The sequence below is a fragment of the Acinonyx jubatus genome, chromosome F2, assembly GCF_027475565.1.
Source record: "Acinonyx jubatus isolate Ajub_Pintada_27869175 chromosome F2, VMU_Ajub_asm_v1.0, whole genome shotgun sequence".
Classification (NCBI taxonomy): Eukaryota; Metazoa; Chordata; class Mammalia; order Carnivora; family Felidae; genus Acinonyx; species Acinonyx jubatus.
Window position 1 is genome coordinate 34,894,999 of NC_069394.1, and position 16,428 is coordinate 34,911,426.

Consider the following 16,428-nt stretch of genomic DNA (forward strand, 5'->3'; position numbering starts at 1 on the left):
TAATGCTTTTAAGACAATGCTTTAAGAGCCTTATTTGATTGTGTAAGATTGTTTTTGGAAAACCTAGGAAATAATACTTTTATGTGTTGTATTTTTATGCATTTGGAACAACTCTTCTAGTTTTGAAAATGTCATCTTGATGATTTTTCTTTTGTTTGCTAGGTGTGCTTAAGGAATAATCCTCTTTATCATGCTGGAGCAGTTGCATTTTCAATTAGTGCTGGGATTCCTAAAGTTGGTGTCTTAATGGAGTCGGTTTGGAATATGAATGATAGCTGTAGATTTCAACTAAGATCTCCAGAGAGCTTGAAAAGCATGGACAAAGCTAGCAAAACTACTGAAGCTAAGTAAGTACTGTACTGTAATGAATCGTGATTTTACACCAGTTTCTAGTTTGCTATGTATACGAGAGGGGTAGTCAAGGCAGACTTAGAGGGGTGCAGTGACCTAGAAAATTGCTACCGTGGTGAGGTCTTGTGAAGATGCCCAGAAGGAATTGGTAAAAGATGCAAGGAATTGGTAAAATTTACTGTTTGCCACTTGGTTAATATTTGTATATTATAGTTGTTCTTGATGTTCAGCAGCTAGAATGACCATATATAGAGTTCTCTTTTGATATCTTTGTTTTGTCATTAGAGTGTGTCCTTTGCCATTACTGTGTGGAAGAAGAATATGTTTAGCCTTATCTCTATCAGGCCATCTTTGCCCTCCTCTCTCCCTGTGTAATTATCTTAATTTCTACCTAATGTCTTAACTGCATCTTGATCCTTGAAAGGATTTTGTAAGTTAACATCCTGGAGAGGGAAGTTCTGTAAAGGATTTGCAGACTTTCAGGGTGGAGGGGTATGTGAACAGAGTTACCACTGAATTGTGTGGAGCCCGCATACAGAGGCTGGCTTATTGTTTGCGAGTCAAGTATATAGTTACTTAACACCTGTACTTTTAGAAGCATCTATAAGTATTTGTGTGTGGTATAATTTGGTTGTTTGGTACATGAACTTCAAACCTTTAATAAAGTTTATAAGTAACTTTTTTTTCTTAATCTTATAAAAATATGTAACCATTATAGAAACATAGATGAGTAATAGCATCACATTCCAGAAACAACATTTTAATATTTTGGTGTCTTTTTTTTTTTTTTTAATTTAACAGGCATTAAAAAGAAATGGGGATTGTACTATACATCTTAAGTTTTTGAAATGCTGAAATTTGTTTGCTCAAATGAGTGTAATGATTGTAAATTTACTACCTTTTTTGCTATTTCTCTTAATGTTAAAAATGCAAGTTGTAATTAAGAAAACACAGGGATTACTGTCAGAGAAAGACAAATATCGTATGATTTCACTCATATGTGGAGTTTAAGAAACCCAACAGGTGAACATAGGGAAAGGGAAGGAAAAATAAGATAAAAACATAGGGAGGCAAACCATAAGAGACTTGTAAAGACAGAGAACAAACAGGGTTGCTGGAGGGGAGGTGGGTGGGGGAATGGGCTAAACGGGTGATGGGCATTAAGGAGGGTACCTGTTGGGATGAGCACTGGGTGTTACACTAATGAATGAATGAATCACTGGGTTCTGTTCCTGAAACCAAGACTATACTGTGTGTTAACTAACTTGAATTTAAATAAGTTAATTAAAATTAAAAAAATGGATGACTACTAAATAAGTTAAAGAAATACTCTTTAAAAGCAACGCTACTGTAATTTATGCCAAATTAAGGCTTTTTTGCTTTGTTGTCGTGATCTCTCTCTCACCGTCCCTGTCTTGTTATACATAATAGATTTATAGACTTCCTCTGTAATTACATTGATTTTTATCCTAAAAATAAAAGTGACAAAACACATTTTCATTTTTTATGAAATTTTGTAAAGAGTGATTGAAATGTTTTTGATGTGCACAAATATAAATGAGTTTATATTTAACACATAGAATATGCTACTGGAATTGTGTAATTTATAAAGTTTTTCAGTATCTTCCTTGAAATTTGCCATCTATATGAATAAACTTAGTAAAAGAGCTTATTGAAATTTAGTGTTAAGAACATAGTCATTTTCATGTGAAAGACTCTTCTTTGCTAAGTGTTGAGATGCGTTCACTTTAATGGCATGCTAGTGATTAGTCAGTATCAGCCTGTTTCCACCATCACAAGATTTGCAGAGCAGCCATGAGTGTTCACGTGTACTTGTACTAAGCACTTCGCCAAGATGCTGGTGAAAATGATACTGGTTTACTGTGGACTGTTTCTAAACTCAGGTGAAATTCCTGGTGGGGATAATAGACGAGGGGGTTAAGATGATGGCCTTGATAACAATATTTATAGCAGATTTCTTAGTAATAGGTGACTTTTCTGACTAAAAATTGACTTCTGCCTTTTAAGGACTAAGATATATATATGTGTGTGTGTGTGTGTGTGTGTGTGTATTTTTTAATCATCTGTAGGATATTGTATAGTTGCTGACTGTAGTTATCTTCCTAGGTATAATGAAAGAATTCAGTGACAAAGGATAGTTTATTCTGTAATTTCTCAGTTAGGTTACAACAGGTGATGGTTCTTCATCAGATGGTTCAAGAATAAATTTTTGTAAACCATGCGAGTTGAGTTCCTTTTTTGAACTCTTAAGAAATTAATGATAGATCTAGTTGGTATTTTATTTATTTTCCTTTACCATTTCTCAATTAAATTGCTATGTCCAAGTCAGGGTTTACTGAAGTGTGAAACTTGTTTGCTCAAGAGCTTGTAATAATTGAGTGTAGTTTTTGTTGTTATTCATAGATAAAGCTTATCTGAATCATTGTTCAAAGTTGTTGATAGCTTTATATGGTGTAGTTTTCTTTCCTTTCTTTTAAAAATATTACTAAGAATTTGAAGTATGCACCGTGTACCTTTTTCAGTACCTGGAGTCCTAGAAATAGACCATTTTGTACAAGTTTTAATATTTCATTCCCTTATAAGAATAAACTTGATCCTAAAAAATAAACCATCTGACAAGTTCTAATATTTCATTTTCCTAATAATGAGAATCTTATTTCTAATCTCAGGCCTGAAAGTAAGCAGGAACCAGTGAAAACGGAAATGGGTCCCCCGCCATCTCCGGCCTCCACATGCAGTGACGCGTCCTCAATCGCCAGCAGCGCATCAATGCCATATAGTAAGTTTTATGTGTAGTGTACGTTGGTCAAAGTAAGGTCCCAGGCAGAGAGCTGGGTGCAGTCTGTTTATGATTTGAGGCAACTTCTACCATTTTCAGTATTTTTTTGTATAAATTTTGTTTCTAATAGTTAGATTTTATGTGTATGAGCAGTTTTATTTAAATGAAAAAGTAGTATTTACAGTGTTGCCTATTCCTGTTGTTTTTTAGAGTTCTATTGAGTTTATAATTTGTAAAATGCATTGCAGTGATAGTGGGAAATAACTGCCACTAATTAGAATATTTTCCCACCTTTGTGGAGACTGTTTTTAGTATAAATTGGTTATGGCTTGGTCCCAACTTGTGCTCAGAATTTGCAGAATTTATAAACCTAGACTCACTACTGCACATTGGATTTAAGGAGGTTTTTGAACGGTCCTCAAAATAAATTTATAGTGTATTTGCTTTGCCCTTGAGGAAGTTGAAACTTAATAATTACATGATAGTTTTAAAAACAGACCAACAGGTCTTTTTTTTTTTTTTTTTTAACCTTCATCAGGTAACTCTAATTTTAAGGGTTCAAAATAAGTTTTTTATTTCTTCTGTGTGTGTTTGCAGCAGTGTTAATATCATTAGGCATTAACAGACGTGATTTTTGCTACTAAGTCATTTGAAGTGGAAATTGGTCATAAAACGTCAATTCATAAAGTGGTAGTTCACAGAATTGTTATTTAGATATCTCAGTTATGTATCCCTTTACAAATGATCTTTTTTCATATATTTAGATGAAATCTATAAAGTCTCTTTCACATTTTCTTTTTGGTACTTACCATTTTGTTGTTGTCTAAGAACGACGACGGTCCACCCCTGCCCCGAAAGAGGAAGAAAAGGTGAACGAAGAGCAGTGGTCTCTTCGGGAAGTCGTTTTTGTGGAAGATGTTAAGAATGTTCCTGTTGGCAAGGTTTGTTCAAAACGTCTAAGAGTTAGTTACTACCAGAACTAGAGCAGTATTGGTTATCCAAGAATTTATGGTTGGTGAGTGTTCATCAGCCCTTTCCTCAGAGCTGCTCCATTCCTTACCTTTAGTGAGCCCTTAGCCTGTTGCAGATAGCTTCTGTTCCCTAAAGATGAATAGATGATTATGAGACCTCTTCTTGAGTATTTATGGTGATATATTGCCTTTTTTTTTTAAGTGTTATTTTGGAAGAAATTTTGCAGAAAAATTGCAGAGATTATATTACTTTTTGATGCAGTCCGTTTTTTGGAGCTGTCAGAGAGTTCTGAAGGAGAGATCCTCTTCCATAACACTTAACAACTTCCCTTGACATTTAAAAATCTTACTGTCTTCAAGTCACTTCCAGTTTCTTTTCCCTTCTTTCTGGAGAGCGTTTCTTGCTTTCTAAGAAACCCAAGTGGGTAGAGTCCATCAGCTAAAATGCAATTTCACCTTTCTCTCCACACATACTGAAAAACAAAATGGAACTATATCTGCAAAGTAAAGGTTTTTCTTATTGCTCATTTGTTTCTGAATTGATGGTCTTTCATTTGTACTTTAGGGAAAGAGTAGATATGCCACGCCCTGCAATTTACAAAGGCTTTCTCATACATGATTCCATTTGATTCTCAAAATAGAACTGTAGCTTATGGGCAGGTGTTTCTTCTGAGATCACACTGGCTCAAAATCAGAAGCAGTTAGCATAGGTAGGACTCAAGTATTCTGGTTTCAAGTCCTGTGCTCATCTTTCTGTACATTGCTGACTCTCTACCCATGCTGTTCAAAATGGTAGCCACTAGCTATATATGTGGCTAATTTATTAAAATTGAATAACATAAAAAGTTAGCTCCTCAGTCATATCAGCTCCATTTCAGGTGCTTCATAGCCACTTATGCTAATAATGGTTACCATATTAGGCAGTGCAGATACAGGACATTATCATCGTCACAAAAGTTCTTTCACACAGCGGGGCTCTAAACTAGTAAAAAGCATAATAAGCTTTTTTGGGGGAGCATTTCATGGGTTATACTTAATTTTTATAGCTGGTTGCTAAACATCCCAAAGACTGTAAGCGCTGGCTATGTGGGTCAGTATTTTTTTAGAAAATAAGTCTCAGATACAAACATCAACAATAAAGCTTTGGTGAGTCTGTTTAGGCCCCCCCCCCCCCCCATTCAGGTTAATTTTATAACTTGGTGATCATTAAAGAAATAGAAGAAATTAAATGCCTTCAGTATTAAATTAGTTCAGTGAACATAATTTGCATATTAATTTCATATAAGTCGGTGGTAATATTCAGCATATTTACCTGTACTTCCAGGTGCTAAAAGTGGATGGTGCCTATGTTGCTGTAAAATTTCCAGGAACATCCAATAACACAAACTGTCAGAGCAGCTCTGGATCAGATGCTGACCCTTCTTCTCTCCTGCAGGATTGTAGGTTACTTAGAATTGATGAACTGCAGGTAGGTGTAGAGGGATCACTCAGCAGGTGAATGTTGGCACTGACTACTTGAGTGTGTTATGGTTTCTGAGAGCAAGGTTCCTTTTGTGACATGCAGGTTGTCAAAACTGGCGGGACACCAAAAGTTCCTGACTGTTTCCAAAGGACTCCTAAAAAGCTTTGTATACCTGAAAAAACAGAAATATTGGCAGTGAATGTGGATTCCAAAGGTAAAGATTTTGTAACATTTTCACCTGGCATACTTTATATCCTATTAATATTTGTGTAGTAAATGGGTGTAGGCTAGGAGCTGCCTGGGTGGCTCAGTTGGTTAAGCGTCTGACTTTTGATTTCAGTGCAGTTCCTGATCTCAGAGCTCATGAGATAGAGCCCTGCATCGTGCTCTATGCTGACAATGTGGAGCCTGCTTGGGATATTCTCTCTCTCCCTCCCTCCCTCTCTCTCTCTCTCTCTCTCTCTCTCTCTCCTCTCCCCCCCCCCCCCCAATAAATGAATATACTTAAAAAAAAAGGGCATAAAATAAGTGATTTGGGGTGTTTGGAAGTTTTGTTCCTTGTGTATAATGTTATGGAATGAGATAAATCACATTTCACATGTGACCAGAGATGTTAAAATTTGGCAGGTACTTAACTGGAGGTTATTAAAGATGCATAAATTTTTTTTTTACATTTATGTGTTTCTGAAGGTGTGCATGCTGTTTTGAAGACTGGGAATTGGGTACGGTACTGTATCTTTGATCTTGCGACAGGAAAAGCAGAACAGGAAAATAATTTCCCTACAAGCAGCATTGCTTTCCTTGGCCAGAATGAGAGGAATGTAGCCATTTTCACTGCTGGACAGGTACTGAGGCTTAACTTTTACTTGTGAAAACTGATGGGACAACATTGGCATTTTTGTAAAGCCTAAAGTTGGGCTCTAATTTGCTTGTTATTAAACTACTGAAGAATTTAGAATATCAAGTACAATTAATACTGGGTTTCTTATTTGGTTAGCATAATCTAATATGAAAATAAATATACCTGTTGTAAAAATCAAAGATCCATTTTTGGTTGGGAGCCAGATTTTATTATTTTCCCTCTATTATAGGAGTCTCCTATTATTCTTCGAGATGGAAATGGTACTATCTACCCCATGGCCAAAGATTGCATGGGAGGAATAAGGGATCCTGATTGGCTTGATCTTCCACCTATTAGTAGTCTTGGAATGGGCGTGCATTCTTTAATAAATCTTCCTGCCAATTCAACAATCAAAAAGAAAGCTGCTATTATCATCATGGCTGTGGAGGTAACTTGACTTTTGAAACTACTTGACATTTTAATTCACATGATACTGCTAGAAACTAGGGAAACCAATCAAATAGATTATTTGTTGACCCTTCTCTATAGGTGGTAGGAGTTTATTAAGACAAGAGAGATGAGTGAACCGTAGATGGCAGTGTAAGTGTTTGAGTTAAGGCGTGCACAGTGCTGTAGGAGCACAAAAGGGAGGGATATCAATCAGACTGTGACTATAGAGAAGGCTTCTCATAGGAGGCGATGCCTGAACACAGCTTTGCATAGTCAGGGGTCTCCTGGACACAAGGTGAGGGCGGGAAATGTTATCCTTGGTGCCAAGTCTTTGTGAATCTTAATGTTTTGGAAGACCACGTACATTGTTGATATAAACAGAAGGTAGGGCTTATATGGGTCAAGTGAGTGGCAAGTGCAGAGACTGGAGAAAGGCACTGGGGTACCTGTGTGCTAACCTAAGGGGTGTGAGCTTCCCCCTGAAAGCTAGGAGAAGGATTTTAAACTGGCTTTTTAAAAAAGGATGAGCAGTGGGTGGAGAACAGAAATGTAGAGACCAGATAAAGAAACAAAGTAAGCTTGAAATCTTGGAAATGAAGAAGAGGGAATGGATTTCAGAGTTCTTAAGAAAGTAGATTCTCTAAAGCTTGGTGCCATTCTTCAGCAATAAATGAAAGGAAGGAGTTATAAAGCTTCTTACTTGGGTGTGGTTGGTGGGGAGAGGAAAAATAGGAGGAACAAAATGAATGCTGGAAGAGGATGAGTTTAGTTTTGAACATGTTGTAGCTGAGGTGTTTATTAGATGTGGCGGTGGTACCACTGGAACTTATTGGAGCAATTTGAGCAGAGATTGACCTGATTTGACTTAACATTTTCACAGGATTGCTGCTGACCTGCTGAGAATAGTAGGGGACGGTGTGGAAGTAGGGAGGCTTGTGAGGGGGGCTATTGAAACAGTCCGGGTGGGAGGGGAAGGTGGCTTGGCCCAAGAAGTAGAGCTGTGAGGGAGAAGGGATTCATTCAATTCTAGGTATATTAGATAGGCTGACGGTAGAGCCAACAGGATTTGCCAATAGCTCAATATAGGGTGTCAAACAGAGGAAGCAATAAGGCCAAAGATTCTGAAGGAATGAAGTTGGCATTTATAGAGATGGAGACTAGGGATGAAGCAGATTCAGGAGGGAGGAGGGGCAGACAACAGGAATTTGGTTTTAGACATGCAGAGTTTAAAGTGCTTGTCAGATAGGTATCCAAGAGAAGGTGGTAAATAGACGTGTAATTCTGAAGACCCGGAGCAAGACGGAGAATTAGACATAGGAGCCTACAGTACATCCGTGATATTTAAGAGGAATTACATGGAATGAGATTACCAAGGTTGTGGAGAAGAGGTCTAAGGACTGAGCTGTCAGAATAGCATCAGCATGTAAATACAGGGAGATAAAGAGGAACCTGCATAAGAGACTGAGAAGGAGCAGCATCCACGGGGTTGGAGGAAAACTAGAGTGAGTGTTGTCTTGGAAGCCAGGTGACAAGCATGTGTCAAGTAGGGTGCAGTGATCAACCATGTCTGGTGATGCTGTGGGCCAGGCGAGGCAAGTGCTGAAGAGTGACTGGGGATTTGGCTCCATCTGGGTCATTCTGGACAGTAGGGATGAAAGCCTGATTAGAGTGAGCCATGGAGAAAATGGAAAAAGAACTAGAGATCAATATGGACAGCTCTTGTGAGGAGATTTTCTATAAAGGATGGAAAGTAGAGCTTAGTATGAGGCTTATTTACCCTTTATTAGGTTGGAGGTGAAAGCAACTTGTTAGAATTGCACCTAAAGTAGTCTGAATCCAGGTACTCCTGAGAGCTTCCTGTGAGCCTTGTGTATAGAGACACAGTGCTTGTATTCTTAGTTTAGTTTTGATTGCAACCTACTAGACTAGAGGTTATAGACTGGTAGGGGTATGATTCAGGAGGTGGCCATGGCCTGAAGTTGGCCTCTAGAAATAACCTTCATATCATTTTAAAATTCGTAATTGGTTGCCAACATTTAAAAACCACAGGATTTATTTTTAAAATCCAGATTTTTAATTCTTAAAAAATGAGAATATCTGGTAACATTGGGCCACCATAAAGCCATTAACGTGTCCCCTTTAGAGGCTGTATGTGGTCTCTCCAATTTATTGCAGTTCCTGATACCTAATTGCTTGGAGTCTAAATGTTGCCATTTATTTATGATGCAGTTTATGTTATCTTTTTACCCCCAGCCTCCTCCGCTCATTTGTATTACTTCAGATGCATCTGTAGGCATTTGGTTCTGTGACCCCTGCACTCTGTCAGCATCTCAAGGGTAAAGATAAAATGTGTCGTCATCCCATGGGTAGGGGTAAAGTGTGCCATCATTTATCTTTGTACCTCAGCGAGCAGGGCTTGGTGCACAGTAGACCTGCAAGAAATGTTTTACTGAACTCTCTCTGCCTTTTGCTGTAAGAATAAGTGACAAATACAGTATATAGTGATGCAGAGTAAACTCTTTTGCTTCTAACACAGTCATTGTGGTATTGATAACTCTCAGGGTGAGAGCCCATATAAAGCAGGTTGGAGATAAGGGTTCCCTGTAGCTACTTCCAACCGAATGACTGATTGGCTGCTTGAAAACATTTTATGTCACAGAGTATGCAGCAGAATATCTTGACTTTATTTACTTTCAAAAGTAGTGTGCTTTTTATTCTTGGGAGAGACTTTGACATATTCTCTTAGCGTATTAATTACTGCATATATGTCACTGGACTTGGGCAAGTTTAATCTTGTGTGTCCCACCTCATACTTTTGAATTGGAGCTTACCACGTATGGGGTCACCTCAGAGTCTTAGTGCGCGCAATCACAATAGCCTATCTCAGGTACTAAAATGTGGCAAATACTGGAAATAGTTTAACTGTATTTTTTGTCTTGCCTCCACCCCTTACCCACCCCTCCATACACTTTGGGGGAGGGATGGGATATTTAAGTACTTTGGGAGAGAAGTGGCAAGTTGTTCAAATGCACCTTTCTTCTTCCCTTTGTATTCCCGAACACTCTTTTCCCAGTTCTTAATTCTAGTTGAAATTTACAAGTTCATCTGTAGTCCAAAACTAATGCTTTATATTTAATCCAATAAGTGTCCCTTAACTATAGCGTTACATTCTGAAAGAAGTACATTTGAACTCCTTGATATGTTCATGCTGTGTCTTAGTCTGTTCAGGTTGCTATAGACTGACTGGCTTATAAACAACAGAAATTTCTCACAGTTCTGGAGGCTCGAAGTCCAAGATCAAGGCGTGGGCAGATATGGTATCCGGTGAGGGCCCACTTATTGTTTCATAGACAGCCATGTATTCTCATATGGTGGGAGGGGAAAACACTGGTTTTTTTTCAGCCCCCATTAAGGGTATTAATCCCATTCATGACGACCCCACCCTTGTGACTTAATCATTTTGGAAAGGTCCCACCTCCACACACCATCACATTGGGGAATAGGTTTCAACATACGAATTTTGGGGGCCGTAAATCTTCAGTCTATAGCATGCTGTTTCTCATGTAAATAATGACATGTTCTATAAATTATTAATGCTACCATGTCTTTGACAATGAAGTTACATTAGTTGTAACCTCTGAGGGATTGCACCTGTCGTGGTTTCTGGGGGAGTTGAAGGTATTGGTTTTCATGTACTGCAGTGTGATACAACGTTTATGAGCATAAGGGGGTATGTGTAAGCCTGTATAAAATACACAGAATGTATACCCTTTGCTTAATTGGTTAATAGTACTAATAGGGTTCTAATTTGATAATTACATAAGAAATAATATAGACCAGGTGTCGGCAAAATGACCTGCTGGCCAGATCCAGCCACTCCCATTCATTTGTGTATTGTGTATAGTGGCTTTCCCACCATAGCCGCAGAGTTGAGTTAGTTGCAAAAGCTGAAAATATTTACTGGTCCTTTACAGAAAATTTATACACCCTTCTCTATTCCTGTGAATTGTACATTCTGCTTAAAGGGCACCCTTAATTTTAACTCCTTTGGCAGGCTACCTGAAATTGTCTCTCCTTACTTGCAGAGCTGATTATATTATTATGTTTTTTTACATGTGTGATGTGCTGTTCAAATTCATTGAAGTTTTTTTCGTAATTTGTCTGAGCACAGAAACAAACCTTAATGCAGCACATCCTACGCTGTGACTATGAGGCCTGTCGACAATATCTCATGAATCTTGAGCAAGCGGTTGTTTTAGAGCAGAATCTACAGATGCTACAGACGTTCATCAGCCACAGATGTGATGGAAACCGAAATATTTTGCATGCTTGTGTATCAGTTTGTTTTCCAACGAGCAATAAGGAAACTAAAGAAGAAGAGGGTGAGAATAAGAACTATAACAAGGTCTTTAAAAGGAATCTTAGGCAGTTTTGGGGTGCCTGGGTGACTCGGTTAAGTATCCAACTTCGGCTCGGGTCATGATCTCACGGTTGGTGAAGTCAGGCCCCACATCTGGCTCTGTGCTGACAGCTCAGAGCCTGGAGCCTGTTTCGGATTCTGTGTCTGCCTCTCTCTCTGCCCCTCTCCTGCTCACACTGTCTCTCTCCTTCAAAAATAGATAAACATTAAACTTTTAAAAACAATAATAGGAATTTTAGGCAGTTTCGAAAATAGAACACTGAAAAGGAAATTACTATGAAGAATTTGTGTGTACTTTTTCTGTTTTGTAAAATCTAGGAGTTTTGACATTTCTTAGAAGGTGAAGATGCCCGTCTTCTTATTAGGATGAGTATGTAACATAAGCAAATAAATTTTTATCCGTGTGTTTTGTTGTCTTGAATTCTGTTCTTTGATAAATACAGACATTATATGCAATGCTTAAAATGAGATTTAATGATTTTATAATAACAGATGACTTTTATTACCATGAGAATTATGTAACAAATTAAGGCAAGTTATATTGAAGCCATCTTTATCCCAGTTTTCATAATGTAGAGGGAAAAATAACCTAGTGAGTTATGAGATGTTTTTGGAAAAATAAGGTTTTTTGCCATAAAGGTTTTAGTTGGCTACATGAAGGGGAAATCTGAAAGTCTAAAAGTGCAACTGGGTGATTCATAATGTTTTTCTTGATTTTGAATTCTGCCAGTGACATTCTGTGGCTGCATTTTTGAGTGGTGGTTTATTTCCTTATCATTAAAGGGGGATGAGTAGTATATAAACCAAGACTGAGGTACCGAATTATGGGTCTTTTTCTCCCTTGGTAGTGAAAGCTAGATTTCAGTCTACTTACGAATAATCTTATGTTTGACCTTTGGGGGTTGAAAGTTAAGGCAGAATAAGGAAATAACTCACATATTAAAAATCATAGTTAAATCTGTCTTCAGTGTCTGTTGCTCTAAGGAGGAAAAAATTAAGCTATTCATTATCTCTAGTATGTGAATTAGAGCACTAAAGTACAGAGTAGTTAGCATTTAATGGCCTATACATACTTAATCTCTTAATTATTTTTGAAGTTTAAATTAATCCTAGTTTTTTCTCTTGTATTTCAGAAGCAGAGCGCTCTGAAAGAAATACATTTGCAGAAAGGCTTTCTGCTGTTGAGGCCATTGCAAATGCAATATCCGTTGTTTCAAGTAATGGCCCAGGTAATCGGGCTGGATCATCAAGTAGTCGAAGGTAATGTGATTTTTACCAGGAAAGTTTAATTGGCGGAAACAGAACCCAAGTTCAGAAAAATACATCTTTCACCTATCATTTGCATGAATTGACAGGTCCTTTTGCTTTGTTTTTGTTCCTCCAAATATCACCCTGGGAAAAAGATCTGATAATATGTAATTAGATTTTAAGTGTAGAACAGTAGGACCTAGGATGCTTCAGAAACTTGAGATAATTTAGGCTTGTAGTTCAACCTTGATTCTTTGGATGTGTTTTAAGTTTATCACCCTTGTTTCCTAGGAAATTACTTTCTTTAGTTGGAGAACAAGTAATAACAATAATGGAAAGAATTTCAATCTTTTATTTTCAGATTACTTATTTAGATCAATTTCTCAGATGTCTTAATGATCTGGGAAGAAACGAAAGGCTGGTGTGTGTTATGAATGTTTGGTATTTAAAATTTTCAGCTCTCTGGGCTGTGGGATGGACAAACCTTAATAACATTAAAAATCACTAGGTGTTTGAATAGATGAAGAATATAAAGAATTCAGGATATAGTTTTTTTTTTCTTTCCTTTTCTTTTTTTTTTTTTCTGAAGGAAAAAGCACATGTATATTAGACACGAGAGCCAGAGTTCTTGGACACTTGACAGATCACTGACGGAAACACTGCTCTCTGTGCTAATGTGATAGGTTGTAAAGTCTACTTAAAGTGAAGAGTCTCTTTGCCTATTTTCTGTTCCGTATCCAACTTTCCCTTTAAAAATGATTCTTCTAAAATTGGTACCAAGTTGATAGCTTCCCGGGTTCAAAAATATCCTGAAATGAAATTTATCAAAAACTATTTATGGGTGACCAAATTGTAATTTAAAACAGTACAAAGACCTTATATAGACGATACAAAATGGAAATTATCACCAGCTTATTTGTTTAGGACTACACTAGGCAGACAAAGTGTTTGGTCTAAAATGGAAAGCAACTTAAATTCTTCTTGAAGAAATTAGTGTCTGAATTATTTCAGGTATTTCATTTCCTCAGGGAAAATACAGGTGCAGATCAAGTTGGACTCTGATATGGTTGGTCCAATGCCAGTGCTGCCATCTTTTTTTCATGTAAGGATTATTTTGAAGGCAAAGACTAAAAGGAGCTTCAAGAGTGGGTGATGTGTTGCTCACAGAAATAATTTGCAGAGTAAGCTCCTTTGAGGCATTTGCCGAAGATTTCACTGCAGTGCTCTTAACCAGTTCAAACTCAGGGCTGCCGGTTGAACAGATGAAAGCACAGGAGTCTTATTATCCACGCCGGGCAGTAGGAAGTCCACAGACTCTGCTTCATTGAAGTGAAACCCTCCTCTAGCCTACAATGGATTTTCTAGGCGATGCCCCTTGATGAGTATGCAGGCTGGGATTCATGAGCTGTAAGCTCAAAACTGATGCAATTTCAATATTGAATGGAGTACTGTTAAATGTCTTCAGATGATGATTTGACTCAGAAGTTTTGTTATGTGACTCATAGTTCCTGAGTACAAAGGGCAGATTTAGTGGAAAGCTTGATTGATGCATCTGATTGCAGGTGTATGTACTCTAGAGATTGTTAATCTGGAAGACACATGACCTTCGCTTTTTTGTCACAGTGGTATGTTTGAACATGACTGGATTCTAAGGCTTCTGTAGCATGGATATAACGTGCTTACAAAGAGGAAATTACATCATCCTTGAATTCTTCCATATTGTCAGAAAATACGATGACTCCAGGCAAGCCTATCGAAGAAATGTCAAAACTCTGAATCTTAGCAGCCAAGGTGGTATCTCCTCAGTATTGTCCTCAGCCACTGAGGATACAGGTGAATCTTCATGAATTGTGTACAACATCTTGAAGAATAATTTTCTTTTTTTTGTTTTTTGTTTTTTGTTTTTAAAGAATCTATATGAGGAGCTGGGCATTGTACTTAAAAATGTTCCCAAGACCTAATGAAGAAAAGAGGTTAAGGACAATTTTTTAAAATGACAAAGGAATGACCCCCTCATTTAATATTGAATTGACTACATCACAACAACAGAGTTGGGAGTTTGCAAGTTCAAGATGAGACTATGGTCTCCACTTATCTTCATTTTATTCTTAATCTGCTTTAAGCTAGAGGTTGGAGAATAGCCCACATATGTTTTTTGGCCTGTGCACGGTTAAATTTTTTTTTTTTTTCTTTAAAACTTGAATGCCTTCACATGAGCATGTATGCTTCTAGTTTGCCATTACTCCCCATTTCTTACACCTGACTGCCCTTTCCTCAGTTGATACTGCCTTCCAGGCCCAGGAGGCATTGAGTTTGTGACCCTGATGTAAGCATTCTTCTTAATAGGCCCCAAACATGTATTTATTTTCAGGTTATATGCAGTGCCTCCCAGCTACTACTGATTTTTTTCTCTATTTTGAGTAAGACACATTAGGATACCAAGTATATATATTGAGCTTAAAATTGTATAGGAACATCACAATGTGAACAGTCACCCTGGTGTGTGCTGTTAACTGGTAAGGAGACTGCCTTTCTCTGTGGGTGATGTCTTCGGACAGGGAAGTGACCTCGACTGACATAATCCCTATGTCCTGTTCCCCTCCATATTATAAAAACTCAGATATCTAAATTGCGAGAGAGAAGATCTCGATACCATAAAAGAATTACTTGTAGGTATTTTTTTTATAGTGAATACTATAATAACTAATACATTATTTAAGACATTAAAATTTACTTTGCAGAATCTTCCAAAGAATGTTTCTGTTCCCAGAGGTATATCGTCATACATAAGCTTTATAAATAGATGTGTTCTTGAAAGTAGCCTCTAAAGGAAATTTTTGTAAAAGTTTTAGAAAATTTGTCCTTTTGAAATTGAAAGTGTATCAATATGGAAAAACACATTTACCCTCGGATTACATAACAATTATAATTAGAAGATTCAAACATTAATAAAAATCTTTCTAAATTACTTATTTGTAGACATATATATAATGCTCACCTGGTAAGGTGGTAGGTCTTTCACATCAGAGAAATGTTGTGTCTGGGATTAAATCTGCATGGGAGAATGAAGTCCCTTATGTGTTGCCTGGCCCTTATAATTGAATTTTTAGTCTTTATTCATTTAGAAGCTCTAAAATTGTGGCTGACGGAAAGGATTTGCCTCATATGCTCTCTCTTTAATTGCTGTTAGTTCGTAATGTGTTAATTTTGTAGGCTTTGTAAGCTTTTATTCAGAGGTATAGATTTTTATACAGGTAGTTACCAGTTCCCCTAACAAGGTCTGTGTTTGTGATTATTTCCTTTTCTTTTTAGTGATGTGCACACCTGTGCAGTATTTTTTTTTCTTGTATAGCAGGAGGAAAAAAAAAATCACGCCCAGACATTAATCTAACACATTTTACAAGCTCCAGTTGCATTAAATTCCTTGGGATACAAATTGTACTGTTAAAAAAAAACTCCTTTTTTTTTTTTTTTTTTTTTTTTTTGGGTATAAAAAATAAATCTAAATTGGTCTTTGTTTTAAAACTACTCACTGTGTGGACATTAGTTTAATTGTTTTTGAGATCACAGCAAAGGGATTTTATTTAGTGGGCTAACAATATCGGTTTTGTGCTACTTAGTATGTTTGCTGATGTCTATTATTAAACTTAATTCTCACTGATTATAAACAGGGGACAGAAATTTTTTTGTCTTAATGTTCAGCTGTTCATTTACCTTAATGTATGAAAGATTATTTTCTAATCTTCACCGTAAGTTTTGTTCCCTGTGCTTAAGTTTGTGTGGGAGCTTAATATAGTGGTTTTAGTGCTGAACTGGGTACTAGGTGCCCCCAGTTTCATTTCTATCCCTCACTGACTTTGTGATTCCAGAATTGGCATTTGTACT

General features: G+C 37.2%; 1 protein-coding gene across 1 annotated transcript in view; it reads left to right on the forward strand.

The window, feature by feature from the left end:
* Positions 1-16,428, forward strand: part of UBR5 (ubiquitin protein ligase E3 component n-recognin 5) — a 136,425-nt gene that overhangs the window by 72,657 nt on the left and 47,340 nt on the right. The window contains exons 14-22 of the mRNA XM_053208245.1: positions 163-347; positions 3,042-3,151; positions 3,980-4,092; positions 5,447-5,590; positions 5,687-5,798; positions 6,275-6,429; positions 6,676-6,873; positions 11,047-11,257; positions 12,429-12,555. Coding sequence (XP_053064220.1) covers positions 163-347; positions 3,042-3,151; positions 3,980-4,092; positions 5,447-5,590; positions 5,687-5,798; positions 6,275-6,429; positions 6,676-6,873; positions 11,047-11,257; positions 12,429-12,555 — 1,355 coding nt within the window. The remainder of the gene's footprint in view (positions 1-162; positions 348-3,041; positions 3,152-3,979; positions 4,093-5,446; positions 5,591-5,686; positions 5,799-6,274; positions 6,430-6,675; positions 6,874-11,046; positions 11,258-12,428; positions 12,556-16,428) is intronic.